The sequence below is a fragment of the Varanus komodoensis genome, unplaced genomic scaffold (assembly GCF_004798865.1).
Source record: "Varanus komodoensis strain SLA01 unplaced genomic scaffold, ASM479886v1 scaffold118, whole genome shotgun sequence".
NCBI classification, from domain to species: domain Eukaryota; kingdom Metazoa; phylum Chordata; class Lepidosauria; order Squamata; family Varanidae; genus Varanus; species Varanus komodoensis.
The window spans coordinates 181541-195019 of record NW_025335339.1 but is presented as its reverse complement, the minus strand read 5'-3'; the positions used below and the strand labels follow the sequence as shown (position 1 = coordinate 195019).

The following is a 13479-nucleotide window of genomic DNA, read 5'->3' as shown; positions in this document are numbered from 1 at the left end:
GGCTGCTGCTAGTTCATTGGGGAGCCTGGGACCTAACAAAAGGCATAATGTGTTAGTAGGAAAGCAGTGAAAGAGCATTAGGTAAGGAGAAAGCTAGTTAGGGAAAAGACTCCTCCAGCTTACCTTGCTGCTTACCAGGCAAGAGGTGGAGCACCATTTAGATCACGGGTCAGAATTGTGATGTCATTTAATGTGGCACAGCCTGTTGCCTTGCTGTATTGACAACAGTATTAACAGTCAAAAGTACTAATGCATTAAAAAATCTCCCAGTGAGTATGAACTAATAAGTCAAAGCCCAAACCAGTTAAGAAATTATTAGAAGTATGGAAGTGCTTGAATCTTAGTTGATCCAAATTAGAGGAAGCAATTTGGGAACTGATCTATTCTTCTGCGTTAGGCTGTAGGATGCGCTACTTCTTTGGTGCAATGATTCCTTCCAGCTGTGCCTAAAATACAAAAGAAAGGAAGGCAATTAATAGTTTCTTACTTCTGCCAAAAGGTGTGTATGATGCAGCTGGTGTAGTATTGAGGGAAAGAAACAAGTCAGGATTTTTTTCTCATTCTTACATTTCTTACCACCACATGTTGTATAAATTAGATATACTCATTCTTGGCATGCAGATCTGTTGTGTTATGGAAGGAAGGGATGAGCTGGCATTCTTTCCTGGCAATGACATTCTCATTTCATAATGTAAAACAACGCAGAGGAAATTGAATCAAAGTTGCTGAAACAGTGGTTTGCACTCTCTCCTTCCAGGCCTGGCCATAAAAGCTCATGGTTGTCCAAAGACGCATCAACTTTTGAGATTCAGGCTTGGAATAGTGAGACACTTGATGCTCAATTAGGAGAAAACAGAATGGGTTAGTGAGCAGCTGCCAGGTGCCACAGCCAGTTTTTCTTGTAGATAGAGTTTCACCCAGGAGGCAACACTTTGCAAAGAAAAATGCTCTTGTTCTCCCTACTCTAACTCAGAATCTTTAAATTGTTGCGGGGTGAAGTAGTTACATGAATTAGGAGGAAGCACAATGCCTACTTCAGGAGGCTCACGACTAAGCATTCAAACAAGGGTCAAGTAACTTGGTGTAGGTGCTCACACCAATCTGAAAAGCTCTGTCTAACCCTGGGAGATGTACTGCCGCAATCGACAACACCAATCGCCAGGGCAGCGCACAAGGGTGTGATCATAGCTGCTGTTCATGGAGCCCCTTTAGTGCCCCTCGCTATGTTAGGCTTCTGCCAGTAAAGCATGTTTAGCGTTCCACAGAGCAGACTCATTCTCGGTACAGTGGTGCCTCGGCTCACAAACGCCTTGGTTCACGAACAAATTGGGTCATGAACAAAACTTTCTGAAAAATGTTGACTTGGGTTGCGAACACCGCTTTGGGTGGCAACCAAGATAGCAGCCATCCCTCCACCCCCCCGAGTGGGGAGGTGGCCATGATCGCAGTTCCGTTCATGCGGGGAAGGCGTGCGTGATCAGAGGTGTGCTGCTGCAGAAAAGGGGAGCAGCAAAGCAGAGCCGCAGGGGAGATGGCCGAGATTCTGCCGGTCTTTCCTCTGATCAGGCAGGCCTTCCCTGCATGAACAGAACTGTAATTGCGGCCATCTCCCCACCCCCAGCGCACCGTTTGCGCCCATCTCTCCCTCCCCCAGTGGGCCTGCAATCATGCCCGTCTCTCCCCCCAGAGTGCCGGGATGATGGGCGCCTGCAGGGATGACAGGTGTGATCTCGGTGGTGCTGGGGGTGGGGGCGAGGAGATGGCCGTGCTTGTGCTTGGGGTGGGGGAAGATGGCCACGATCTTTGTTGTTGTCACTTTGCTTCACATTTTTCTGATTTAAAAAATGGTTACAGATTAACTTTATTTACATTGAACCTTATGGGGAAATTTAACTTGGCTCACGACCAGAGTCCTGGAACGGATTAAGTTAATGAGCCAAGGTACCACCGTATTCTGAGTCTTAAGAATTACTACATAATACCAAAAGTTAGGACTATGTTGCAATATTCTGAAAGGTTGCCCAGTCCAGGCTAAGAACACAGCCTTGCCTGCATGCAGTCAGGGTAGATCAGAGACCACGCCAAGCTGGTTTTATCAAGCAAATTGCTTCCCACAGGAAAAGTAGCCCTTTTCTCCAAGTCAGTAATCCACCCGTGTTCAGGGAAAGGAAAAGCATCCATCCTCCTTGGGACTAAATGCAATGTCGTGTTAGAACCAGGGTATGAACCAACAAGGCCCAGGAAAGGAGATCCAACCAACCTTGAGCTGCTGGTTGGTCCGCTTCAGGAACTGCACCTCCTCAGTGTGCTTCTTCTCCTCTACTTGTCGCCTTTCAAGTTCCCGCTTTTCAATCGCCTCACATTTAGCCTTCTGCTCATTCACTTGTCTCTCCAAGTCTCGTTTCTCATCCCCCAACTCTGCAATCTTACAGCAGAAAGCACAACCATCAGGCTTGGATATAATAGGTACACAGTTATCCCCACCAAGTTTCCAGATGTGTTGTTAATACTTGAAGCAGGCAAGATGTGGGTATAATTAAAAATTAAGCTGTTTTCGTTGCTGGAGTTGGGCAGCTCTGTTTTGGACCTGTTTTGTCACATGGCTGTACAGTGAGATGAACTGCACCTGTGGCCGTAATAATGGCAGTACACACAAGTGCATTTGATAAACCTGGCATGTTGTCTCTTCAAGACAAGCTGTTGGCCTTCTTCACCACAGAGGGGCTTAGAGGTCCTCTCCAGTTTTCTGTCTTTCCCTGGGGGCCGCACTTCCTTTCCTGCCCTCCCCGCCTCTTGCCGATGGCTCTCTGCCCAGCGAGTATGGAGGAGCAGGAGCCACACACCTCCACTTACTTTCCTTTCCATGTCAGACTTTCCCTGCTCAGCCTGCAGTGCCTTCCTCATGCCAAAGGCAACACTACTCTCGTAAAGGGTCTGGTAAGCTGCTATAGTCATTCGAATCTCATCCCGCACACGTAACAGCAGCAGCCCTCGCTCTGCACAATTGATAGTCACTTCCCGGATCAGTTCATCTGCAAGGTAATGGCCACAAATTAGGCTGTGTCCGGGAAAAGGCTGAAGGTACACTGGTGATCACTGAATAAAGTACAGAGCTCTCCATTCCCTGTAAAGATGGAAGCCAAAAAGAGTTTCAGGGCAACCTTAAAGCCCAGGAGTACTTCAGTTTATGACTTGAATACAAATTGTATTGGCTATTTTGCTCTCCAGTATTGCTGTGTTTAAGAGTAGCCTTGCAGGCTGTATGCACAGCGCTAAGAACGCTGGCTGATCTTAGAGGTATTTCCTAGTTAAGAGAAACAGTTATTTGGAAGTGAGAGTAAAACAGATTTGTAGGAGAAATGATCACAGTTATTTCTAGATAAAAACCAGAGAGGGAAGAATATGACAGGTTGAGAGTGAAGGGAGGTCAGAGGCCACCAGAAGCTCTTGGCAGGTATCCACAAGGGGAGAGCTTTGGAATTGGCCAAATCATGAACTGAGTCGATTCCAATAGATTTAAGAAATATCCACATCCAGCTGGGGCTTCTCCAAATGGAAGTGTGTTTCTGTGTGTGTGTGTGGGGGGGGCACAAATCTGGGTTTCTTAAAAAAAAAACCCTTTCTTCCCAAGCTTTCTATATGAGGAACACAATCATGTTGGGGAGGAGGGAATGCAAGCTTTGCCACCGCCAGCTCAAGCTCTTAATCACAGTGGATGGTTTTAATAGAGCTTGCTTCCAGTGCCTCAGAATAGGCAAACTGAAGAACTGACCAATTGTTCTTTTCTAGTTGTGTCTTGCAGCAACAAAAACACTGAAAGGTTTTTTAATGCCTGTCAAACCTGGGAGGGTACAGCATTGGGTATTTCCTTGGAAAATGCTAGATGGTCAAGTCCTGCCCTTTTGCATTTGCTAACTAAACTAAATGTGCCTTAACTACTTTTTATTCATCTATTTTCAAGCACCTATGCTTATTCTTTAGAAATCTTAGAGGGGTTTCTGGACAAATGACATTTACTATTTCTCTACAACAGATCAAAGAACCAGTGGGGGGGGGGGAGTAAATCATCCTCCCTCCAACACCTTCCCCCAACATGCATTTATCCTTCAGAATTTGGGATCTTAAGTAGGGTCACATCTGTGCTGTCATTCTCATAACAACAGGACACAAGTAAAGAATGATAAGCCTTCATACAAACACCTAAACTGTAAAGATTGCTCTTTCTTGTTGTTAGCTGCAAAGTTATGTCCGACCCATTGCGACCCCATGAACAACATTCCTCCAGGCCTTGGATCTTACATTCCAGGTTCCTATGGAGTATAGATCTTTACAGCATCAGACTCTATTTTCACCACCAGATACATCTGCAACTGAGGGATTCTTGCCCGCAGTAGTATACCTGATGGACATCTGAATTTAATTCCCCCATTCCTGTTCATTTTAGTTCACCGATTCCTAAGATGTCGATGTTCAGTCTTGTCCGCCTAATGAGAAGGAAGGACTCACTGGAGAGGACCCTAATGCTGGGAACAATTGCGGGCAAAAGAATAAGGGGACTGCAGAGAATGAGGTGGCTAGATGGAGTCGGCGTGAGTTTAAGTGGACTCTGGGGATGGTGGAGGACAGGAAGGCCTGGGGGAATGTTGTCCATGGGGTAGTGATGCGTCGGATACAACTATGCGACTAGCAAAAACAATCTGTCTAGAGAGTCCTGTGAGATAAGTAATACTGAATAGACGTTTAATAGATAAATAAATAGAACACCTTGGTTGATTTCTCTGAAATGCAGCCAATATAGGCCCCTCAGAGAGGGCACGTATCTTTCATTTAGGGCCAACATGAAAAACACCGCCTCCAACAGGAGATAGGAGGCATGCGAGGGAGGGAAGGGGTCCCACCGCTCCCTCTCTGAGCGCTAAGCACTCACCAAAGCACTGCGAGTACAGTTCCCGCCGAACGGGGCAGATGCCTGTCTCGCGGGCCTGGCGCTGTTGTAGCTTGAGGTCCAGCTGCTCCTGGAGATGCACGACGTCCATGCGGGTACTGGGCGTGCTCGACACCTGCTGGATCCACAGCTGGTTCTCCTCCATCCATTCTCTGCAGCAAAGCCAGCAGGCAGGCAGAGGTCGGCGGGCGGCCTGGCGGCGGCGGGCAGCGCGAGGCATGTCCCCCCTCGAGGAGGCAGGAGCACCGCGGGCTACCGCGCGGCAGCGAGCCGGGAGAGGCAGCCGGGCGCAGGCCCCGGCCCGGCGGGAGGCTCACCTGGGCGGGAGGATGGCGTTGAGGATCTCCTCGGCGGACTTGCTGGGGTCGGCGGAGGGCGACGGCACCTTGCCCTTGGGCGGCGAGACGGGCGCCGGCGGCGGCTGCACCTGCGGGGTCGCCTTCAGCGGCCGGGCCTGCGGGGAGCGGAGCGAGCGCAGCTGAGGCGGGTCGGCCGGGACGGAGAGCACGCGGCCCGGCCCGGCCCGGCCAGCGCGGTCCTTGCGGGACCGGCCCCCGGCCCCCGGCCCCGGCCCCGCCTCGACGTACCTTGGGCGACCGTTTCTCGGTGTTGCGGCTCACTAGCACCGGCGTCTCGTAGCGGAGCAGCGAGTCCGCGGGGGGGATCATCTTGGCGGCCGGGCACAGTCTGCGCGGGCGGCCGCGGTTGCCACGGAAACGGACGCGCACCGGGCGGCCAGCTCACGTGGTCGCTCCCTAGGTAGCCGTACGCGCAGGCGCAGCCGCGACGCGAGAGGCGCCTGTGCGGAAGGGCGCCGGGGGAGCGGCCGAGCGCTTCCGGGTCGAACGGCTCGCGGAGACCGGGGAACGAAGAGGAGAGACCGAGGCGCCGTCGCCATGGAGGCACCTGTGCGCCGGCGGCATAGGATGCGGAGCCCGCGCGGAAGCCGCTCCCCGCCAGGCGGCGCGGGATCCAGCCGGTAATGTTCGCGAGGCTAGAGCGGCGCCCGCGCTCCGGGGCGCTGGGTGGGGGCCCCCGCGCGGCGAGCGTCGCGGCCTTGCTCGTCCCGCGGAATTCGCGCGGCGCTGCGGCGGAGAAGCCCGCGCTCGGCCGGGCCGGGCCGGGCCGGGCCGGGCCGGAGGGCCGCCTTACGCCCTCTCGCCTTCGGCTGCCGGGCGGGCGCGCGGCCGGGATCGAAGCAGGGCGTTGGCGCGAGCCGCAGGCCGCTCTGGTCCGGGTTTCTCCGTCTCCGCCGGTGGCTGTGCGCTTGCCTGATCTGGGCTTTGTTTCTTCTCAAGATCCCACGCTAAAAGGAAAAACAAGTCCTCGAGCAGGAGGAGAAAATCTCCCCGAGAGAAAAGGAGCCGGAGCCCCCACCATGTGCTGGCTAAAGTCAAGCAAGTAAATGGACACTGAGGTTATCCAGCTGCTACATAGCGATGTTCTTGATATGAGAGAAAATGGGGTAGACTCTGGAGCAAAACAAGGATGGGCACATAGATGTGCTTTTTTTGAAATGCAAATTATATCCTGGATGAATGCTGAATTTACTAGTTTCTGTACCTGTTTTCTATAGGACTCTTTATATTAGCACACTTAAAATTCTTGCTTACGCATCTTGGTCTCATTGCTTGGTTTGTAACTTGGTGGTTAGCATTTCAACTTTGCAGTGATACTTTTTAAAGCAGATTTCCTCCCAAGGCTCTTCAATGACAGTAGAGTCTTATGGAGCATTAAAGTTTAGTTGTTTTGAACAAATGCTCTAATGGTCAGGAAACTTGTCATTCTCTCAATGCTTTGGTCTGGAATGCCCATCAACGCCAAACAGAAGAGCCAGAGTTGAGGGATCTTAGGAGTTGTAAGTCAAAGCATCTGGAGAACTGGGAGCTGTCCATCCCTGTAGCAAGATGGCTCATTAAAGATTTTTTCCAAGTTCCACAAAATGTTGTGCTGTAATGCATTTGTTAGCTTTTTAGATGTTACAAGGCTAACATGGTCAGTTCTCTGTAACCTGGTCCTTCAAGGTTTTGTGGCTTCCATTTTAATTTTGAGGTAGTTAAACTTGTTTTAATTTTATTATGCCTGTTGTCTTCATCAAATCAATTTGTTGCAGTATGAACTGAAAGATCAAGCTTAATTCTAAAAGTAATACTGAAAGTCCGTGTTGATTAATGTTGCTTAATTTGATTTTAAACTTTCTTGTTATTGTTTCACCCTTGCAGGAGCGAGAAGTTCGCCCTCGGAGGGGTCATGAAGAACGGCAGCATCGAGATCATTTTGAGCCTGAGCACAGGCGGGAGAGAAGCAATGACAAAGACAGACACCAGGGCCATTCAGGCCGGAGGAAGTCTCATAGAGATCAGCCTGGGAATCATGAAAGGCAAAGAGATGCTCATCGTTTCCAGGATCAGCAGGCACAGAGGGAATTCTATAATGAACGACGGCGTGACCATCGTCAACAAGTGGAAGCAAGTGGTGATGAGGAGAATCAGGAAGCAAAGGGGGCCAACAACAAGAACACAGACAAAGAGCCTGGCAGTAAAGAAAAGCCAAGCTTTGACCTGTCTGGTGCACTTTTGGAAGATTCTAACACTTTCCGTGGTGTTGTGATCAAATACACAGAGCCCCCAGAAGCTCGCATCCCCAAAAAACGATGGCGTCTATACCCTTTTAAGAATGATGAGGTTCTCCCAGTTATGTATATTCATAGGCAGAGTGCCTATTTGCTGGGCAGGCACCGGCGCATTGCTGATATCCCCATTGACCATCCCTCATGCTCCAAGCAGCACGCTGTCTTTCAGTATCGGTAAGCTTTGGCAGGGGCAGAGGTGCTTTGCCATCTGTAAAGTATGAGGGGCCACTTCTGATTTGCTTTCTGTAATCTGCATGGCACAGAACAGGAAACACTGAATGGCTTCTACTGAGTCCTTTTGTTAGCCAGGAGTGTGCCTCCTGCTTGCCTTTCATTCCTGTCCAGCAGCTTTCTGCTAAACATATTTACTGTGGGTTTTGCCATTTTTAAAAATTGACTTTTTACAGAGAACATTCTGAGAGAATAGTTCTTACTGTGATTTTACTGATTAAGAAAAGTCAGGTGGGGCATCCCGTATTGGGGGAAAAGGGTTGCACTCATTACTGATTAGCTACTCAAATGAACATGCTCTCTGTCTGTTGAAGAAATCTTGGTTTGATTACTTACTAGTTCATTAGTACAGTAATGTGTGACATAGATTTATTGTTAATAGTGTCTGTGTCCGTGACACTGTACAGAGAATAGGACTGAGCTCCTTAGCGTATGGGATTAAAACAGACATGGAGACACATAGGAAGAGTGAATGTTGGTGCAAATGCGGCGGGGGAGGAAGTGACAGCAGTTATGAGTGAGATTAGGGAGAAGGTCTGAGAGGTTCCTAGAAACTGAGCTTTGAGGGAAAAGATGATCATATATGGGCCATTCTGGAATCAAGTTCTCGGCTTCAGAGGTCATACGGGCTTAGTTGTTTCAGGAAGCAAGAGGCCTTTGGACAGCTGAGGATGGTGGCGATGGAGGAGCAAATGCTCCATAATAAGGGATTATTGGGATGTAAGAGTAAAGAGCCATTGAATAGTGGGAAAAGCTTTTGGGGGTTTTGAGGTAAAGACAAGTTTGCACAATAGCCAAGAGAAGAAAATCAGTGCAGCATATAACAAAGTGTCACTGCACAGCCAGAGCAATTAAAGAAATGAGTACGTTTGGCAGAGAAGTGCTGAGAAGCAAGTATTGGTATAAAGCAGCTCATCGAGAAGCAGCATGATTCCACAACAGATGGTGGGGTGCGGGAAACACAAGAGAAATGCATTCATTTCACAGAGAAAAGTATAAGAAAAGGAAGCAAAACCTTGAAGAGGACAGGGAAGGGACAGACTCAAAGGTCATGTGAGGCTGATGGCAGAAGAGTCAGCTCTTGGTTTTCTAGAGGTGTTCAGCTGCACACCTGACAGAGAAAGCCAGGCTGGGAATAAGAGCAAATGGCTTAGTAGAAGAATGAGGGAACTGCACTGAGAGTTGAGGCCAAGGGTAAATTGTGGGTGCAAACTGAAGAAGGGGGGAGAAAGGAGACAGGTGGATCAGGTGGAAGGAAGACAATGCAAAATGTGGAGAGGGTGAGCAGAGTACAGTGCTGAAGGAAAATGTAGGATAATCAGACAAAGGAATTTCCATCCGAGGACTTGGTTCTCAGGAAATAGCAGCAAGTTCTTACCTTTGCTTTGCTAAATCCATCATTCTGGGTTGTTGAGTGCTAATATCTCAATTTTAACCCAGGAACAAAGCATGGGTTAAGACTTTGGGTTGTTTAATCTTTACCAACACAGAATGTTAGATTTAGAGATCTTGACCGTCCTCCTTGTGACAGCCTTTGAGATACTTGGAGAGGGATACCATGTCCCCCCTCAGCCTTCTCTTCTCAAGGCTGAACATGCCCACTTCTCCCAGTCTTTCCTTGTAGGGCAGGGTTTCCAAACCCTGGATCATTTTTGTTGCCCTCCTCTGCACCCTTTCTAACTTTTCTGCATGTTTCTTAAATCTTGGTGCCCAGAACTGGACAAAGTTGAGTCCCTTCTCCTTCCCCACAATGAAGTTGACCCATTTTCAGTTGCTTTCCTTTAAAGGCATAACTTTCTTCTTTTTTAAAAAAAATCCTCACAAATCAGGAAAAACAACCAGCTTTCCTGCTCCCTGTTTAGGCAGTATCCAGCTTCCCATTCATGGTACCACAGCACTACTTTAGAAGGAATATTTGAGAGTTCAGAAATGGGCACACAAATCAACATTTTAGATTTATTTTTTACTTCCATTAATGCCAAGTTGCTCTCCGACTGAGAGCATTTCAAGCCTTTGCTGAGGTCCCAGGTGGGGGAGGGTGGGCTCCTGCCGTCCAGGTACAGCAGGTACGTTTCCTGCAGATTGTCCAGTAATGGCTTGGACACCTTCCTCCTGACTGGCCAGAAACTCAAGACATGGTAAATGTATTGCTGAGAAAGGGATGCCTGACAAATTTCTCCCACAACTTCCCTGCTTTAATGCCCATGGAGGATCCCCTTTTGCACTCAACCCAAGTTGACAGTTCACGGACAGATAGCTTTCATGGCTTGGGGTCTTTTTAAAATGAGGGTTTAATTAGGAATTGGATGGATTTGTACTCTGAGCACATCTCAGTCCAAACTCCCGAGATCTTCCTCCAAGTTCTCATTTTAAAAGATCCCACAGATTGTAATGATTGGTTGTTTGTTGTGTGAACCCAGTACATGACAGAGAGATGACACCTGGATTCAGTGAGGGCAACTTGATTGAGGGAGCTAGGAAGGAAGAGATCATTGTCTGCTATGACTGCTTTCTAAATGAAGAATGTTCCTTCTGGAAGGGAGGTGGGAAAGGCAACCAACAGGAATGGGTGGCTGGTCCCAATATGTTTTGAAGAGAATCTCTGGTGGAATCAGGAATCTTGGCATCAAAACCATCTGGGCACAAGTTCACAGGCTGCACATGGAGACAGGTATTCCCTCAGTTGGGAGGGGCACAGAACTGCTGCTTGAGCAAAAATGTGGTCTCTGCAGAATTGAAAGAGGGGTGTGGAGGAGAAACCAAAAGATCAGAGGCAGTGTGAGAGCTGTTCTTAATGGAAGTTTGCTTCTATTCAACATGACTCTTTGTTTCTTGCAAGGCTCGTGGAATATACCCGCCCAGATGGCACAGCCGGCCGAAAGGTGAAACCGTATATCATTGACCTTGGCTCAGGCAATGGCACATTTCTGAATAACCAGCGAATTGAGCCCCAGCGCTATTATGAATTGAAAGAGAAGGATGTGTTGAAATTCGGGTTCAGCAGCAGGGAGTATGTCCTCCTGCATGAGTCATCAGATACCACAGAGGTGGACAAGACAGAGGAGGAGGAGGAGGAGGAGGAGGAGGAAGAAGAGGAGGAATCTACCTGACAGCATGTTAGGGAGTGGACTGAACCCTTTTCTGCAGCTGCGCTCTAATCCTTAGGGTGGATTTTGGGAGTATGGCTGCACTGATGCCTCTCACTGCCTTAAATTCTGCTGTCTGTTGCTGGGCACATTCTGGCTTGTTCTGGGAACTTTCCATACATTCACTGTGTTGATGTTTTAAAAGCAATGACTGGTAAAGCCACAGTTGTTTTATGGGCGACTCTTGTCTGTCAGACGGTGCAAGGACCCAGCCAGGGCGCTTCCTGGGTGACTGCCTGGGACAGCAGCCATGGCCCTAGAGCTCCTCACTGTATCTTCAGTTTTAAAATAAAACCTCCAAGCAACAAAGCATACTGGACAAAGCAGGGCCTTTTCCAAATAACCCACCCTCTTCTTTTGTTCCTTCTTTTGTTTTGGCTTGTAAACTGTTTAAATATAGATGCTACTTATTTTTTTAAGTAGAATTTTGGGATAGACAAATGCTAGTTGGGTGTTGTATGACATCTCTTGTTGTCCTTATACAAGTGTTAAGATAAAAGGAAACACGAAACTTGTATGGATTTCTATGGCTCATATAGGCAATTTTGCATCAAAATAGGTTTTCAATGAGATACTCTGCAGATTCCAGGCAGTAAGGTCTGAGGTGAAAAGAAAGAGCCCACAGTGTCTTTCTGGCCTTCCTAGTGGTGAGGTGGGGGGTTGAATTTGTTTTTGTGACACCTGGTTTGTCCCATGGATCTATTTTTCATTTAGTGTGGGGGTATAATTTCCTACAGAATATTTAAATCTAGTGTACTTTTCTTAAACCTGTTAATAGCTGACTGGTAGCAAGAGGAAGCCAGTGTAGTAATTAATGGGAAGGTACAAGAACTTGTTCCACAGTAACCTTTTCGTGTCCTGAAAACTTTTTCTATTCCTGCAGCTTTGTGCACAGGTACAGTGCAATAAAGAAAACACAACTTGCTACACCTGAATCAGTGATGTTCCTTTCTGGCCCTCACTTTCTGTTTGCATACATGTATTGCGTACTTAGGTGTGTGTGTGGTTTGTCTGTGTGGAACAATATGATGTGTGTGTTATGTTTTTCATGGACTATTTGGATCAGATTGCAGGTTTTCAAGCAGTTAGTGAAGCAGACACTTCTGGACAGTAATATCTCTAAACTTCTGAATCCCTATTAATAAAGGATTTCTAAATATAGTTTGAATGCCCTCACTGTTGTTATTTTGTTTAATCTAGCAAAGCTAATCTCTCATTTCTCTAAAATTTGATTGATCAAAATCACGAGAAATTATTTGGATTATACCCATGGTACAGAGACTGGGGTAGAACTTACCTAAAATTTGAGTAAGATGCAATTTGTGCTTCTTTTCATATTAAAAACCTATGTGTTTAGGATAATTTGAAAGGGTCCATTTATATCAATTCAGGATGAGAATCCAAATGTTTCCACCTTCAAACCATTTTTGAGGAAATTATATTTGGGCTTGTACCATAGTCCAAGGATCTTGACTGTTGCAAACCTGGGTTTGATCAAAGGAAGAATGTGAAGGAATGGATGCACAGGCCTCCATGCTTCCCAACTCCTCGGTATCCACATGGAGCCTCTGGCTGGAGACAACTGACCCTTGGCACTTCTTTATGTTTTGAGACAGCCCGTGGGTGAATCTTGATCTTGGTATTCCTTTGGGGCTCTGATCCAATTTTCTTGGCAAGACTGAAAAGTTCACAAAATGGTATTTTTGGTGATGTGTACATTCTGCGTGTCTCATATTTTTATCCTAACTGGTTATCGATCAAAATATATCTCGAACCAAAAGAGCGCGTGCTAAGGCTTTGGTCGCAGGGCCTTTGTTCCTGCAGCTTGGCCCGCCAGCTCTTCCCGGGAGCGGCCGGCCCAGCCTTCTGCACCGCTGCTTTCGCTGCCCCTTCCAGCACCAGCCCAGGAGTGGGAAAGCGCGCTCGCCGTCACCGCAACGGCGCCGAGCCCGGCGGCGCGGGGGCAGCGACCCGGGCCCCGCCGCGCCCGCTAGGCCGCTTGCTGCGCGGCCTCCGTGGGCTCGCTGTGCCGCGTCTCGGCCGCCGCTCCGGAACGGGCCGCCGCTGCTCGCCTCCTTCCGCGGCGGGCCCGCGCTGGCTCCCCGGCTCACAGCCGCGGTGCCGCTGCTGCCAGGCCGTGCTCCGCGGAAGGCCGGCCCCATTCTCGAGGGAGAAGGCGAACCCAACGGGAAGCGGCGGAGCCTCGCTGGGGACAGCGCGGAGGGGCGGCCGGAGCCCGTCCCGCAGCCCGAGCAGGCAGCCGCGGCGCTCGGGACGCTCCCCGGAGCGCCCGCAGGCCGGCGCCGGCCCCTCCGCCCGCGGCAGGCCCGCCCCGGCTCCACCCCGCCCCGCCCCGCCCCTGCGGGCCCGGTGGGCCGGCCTTCCGCGGAGGAGGAGGCGGCGGCGGCGGCGTCTTCCGCTGCTGCTCCGCGTGGCCCGCGCTCTCCCGCCTGGGCCGCGATGGCGGCGCTGCACGGGGCGGCCGCCAAGGCCGGCGTGCCGCCGCAGATCCCAGACACGCGCCG

The 13479-nt window shown here is 49.4% G+C and overlaps 3 protein-coding genes and 1 long non-coding RNA gene across 4 annotated transcripts in view; 2 read left to right on the top strand and 2 right to left on the bottom strand.

Moving 5' to 3' along the window:
* Positions 1-169: 169 nt before the first annotated feature.
* Positions 170-5616, bottom strand: DNALI1 (dynein axonemal light intermediate chain 1). The gene is made up of 6 exons (XM_044421339.1): positions 5533-5616; positions 5263-5399; positions 4928-5097; positions 2854-3032; positions 2261-2425; positions 170-446 (listed from the first exon to the last, which is right to left on the bottom strand). Exons 1-6 carry the CDS (start codon positions 5611-5613, stop codon positions 411-413), a joined length of 768 nt encoding a protein of 255 aa, XP_044277274.1. The 5' UTR covers positions 5614-5616; the 3' UTR covers positions 170-410.
* Positions 5617-5771: 155 nt separating this feature from the next.
* SNIP1 (Smad nuclear interacting protein 1) lies at positions 5772-11889 on the top strand. The gene is made up of 4 exons (XM_044421338.1): positions 5772-5924; positions 6244-6346; positions 7168-7751; positions 10648-11889. The coding sequence occupies exons 1-4, from the start codon at positions 5842-5844 to the stop codon at positions 10916-10918; spliced, it is 1041 nt and encodes a 346-aa protein (XP_044277273.1). The 5' UTR covers positions 5772-5841; the 3' UTR covers positions 10919-11889.
* Positions 9753-12897, bottom strand: LOC123018886. Its single transcript, XR_006413827.1, has 2 exons — positions 12252-12897; positions 9753-10534 (listed from the first exon to the last, which is right to left on the bottom strand). It is a non-coding gene; the product is annotated as an uncharacterized LOC123018886 (long non-coding RNA).
* Positions 12898-13386: 489 nt separating this feature from the next.
* Positions 13387-13479, top strand: part of MEAF6 (MYST/Esa1 associated factor 6) — an 8251-nt gene continuing 8158 nt past the window's right edge. Inside the window, exon 1 of the mRNA XM_044421333.1 lies at positions 13387-13479. Coding sequence (XP_044277268.1) covers positions 13415-13479 — 65 coding nt within the window. The 5' untranslated portion in view covers positions 13387-13414.

Coding starts and splice junctions, on each gene's coding strand:
- DNALI1 (XM_044421339.1), bottom strand. CDS start 5,613: ATGATCCCCCCCGCGGACTCGCTGCTCCGCTACGAGACGCCGGTGCTA. Junction 5,400..5,532: donor CCGAGAAACGGTCGCCCAAG/GTACGTCGAGGC, acceptor CGCTCCCCGCAG/GCCCGGCCGCTGAAGGCGAC. Junction 5,098..5,262: donor AACGCCATCCTCCCGCCCAG/GTGAGCCTCCCG, acceptor GCTTTGCTGCAG/AGAATGGATGGAGGAGAACC.
- SNIP1 (XM_044421338.1), top strand. CDS start 5,842: ATGGAGGCACCTGTGCGCCGGCGGCATAGGATGCGGAGCCCGCGCGGA. Junction 5,925..6,243: donor GGCGGCGCGGGATCCAGCCG/GTAATGTTCGCG, acceptor TTTCTTCTCAAG/ATCCCACGCTAAAAGGAAAA. Junction 6,347..7,167: donor TGCTGGCTAAAGTCAAGCAA/GTAAATGGACAC, acceptor TCACCCTTGCAG/GAGCGAGAAGTTCGCCCTCG.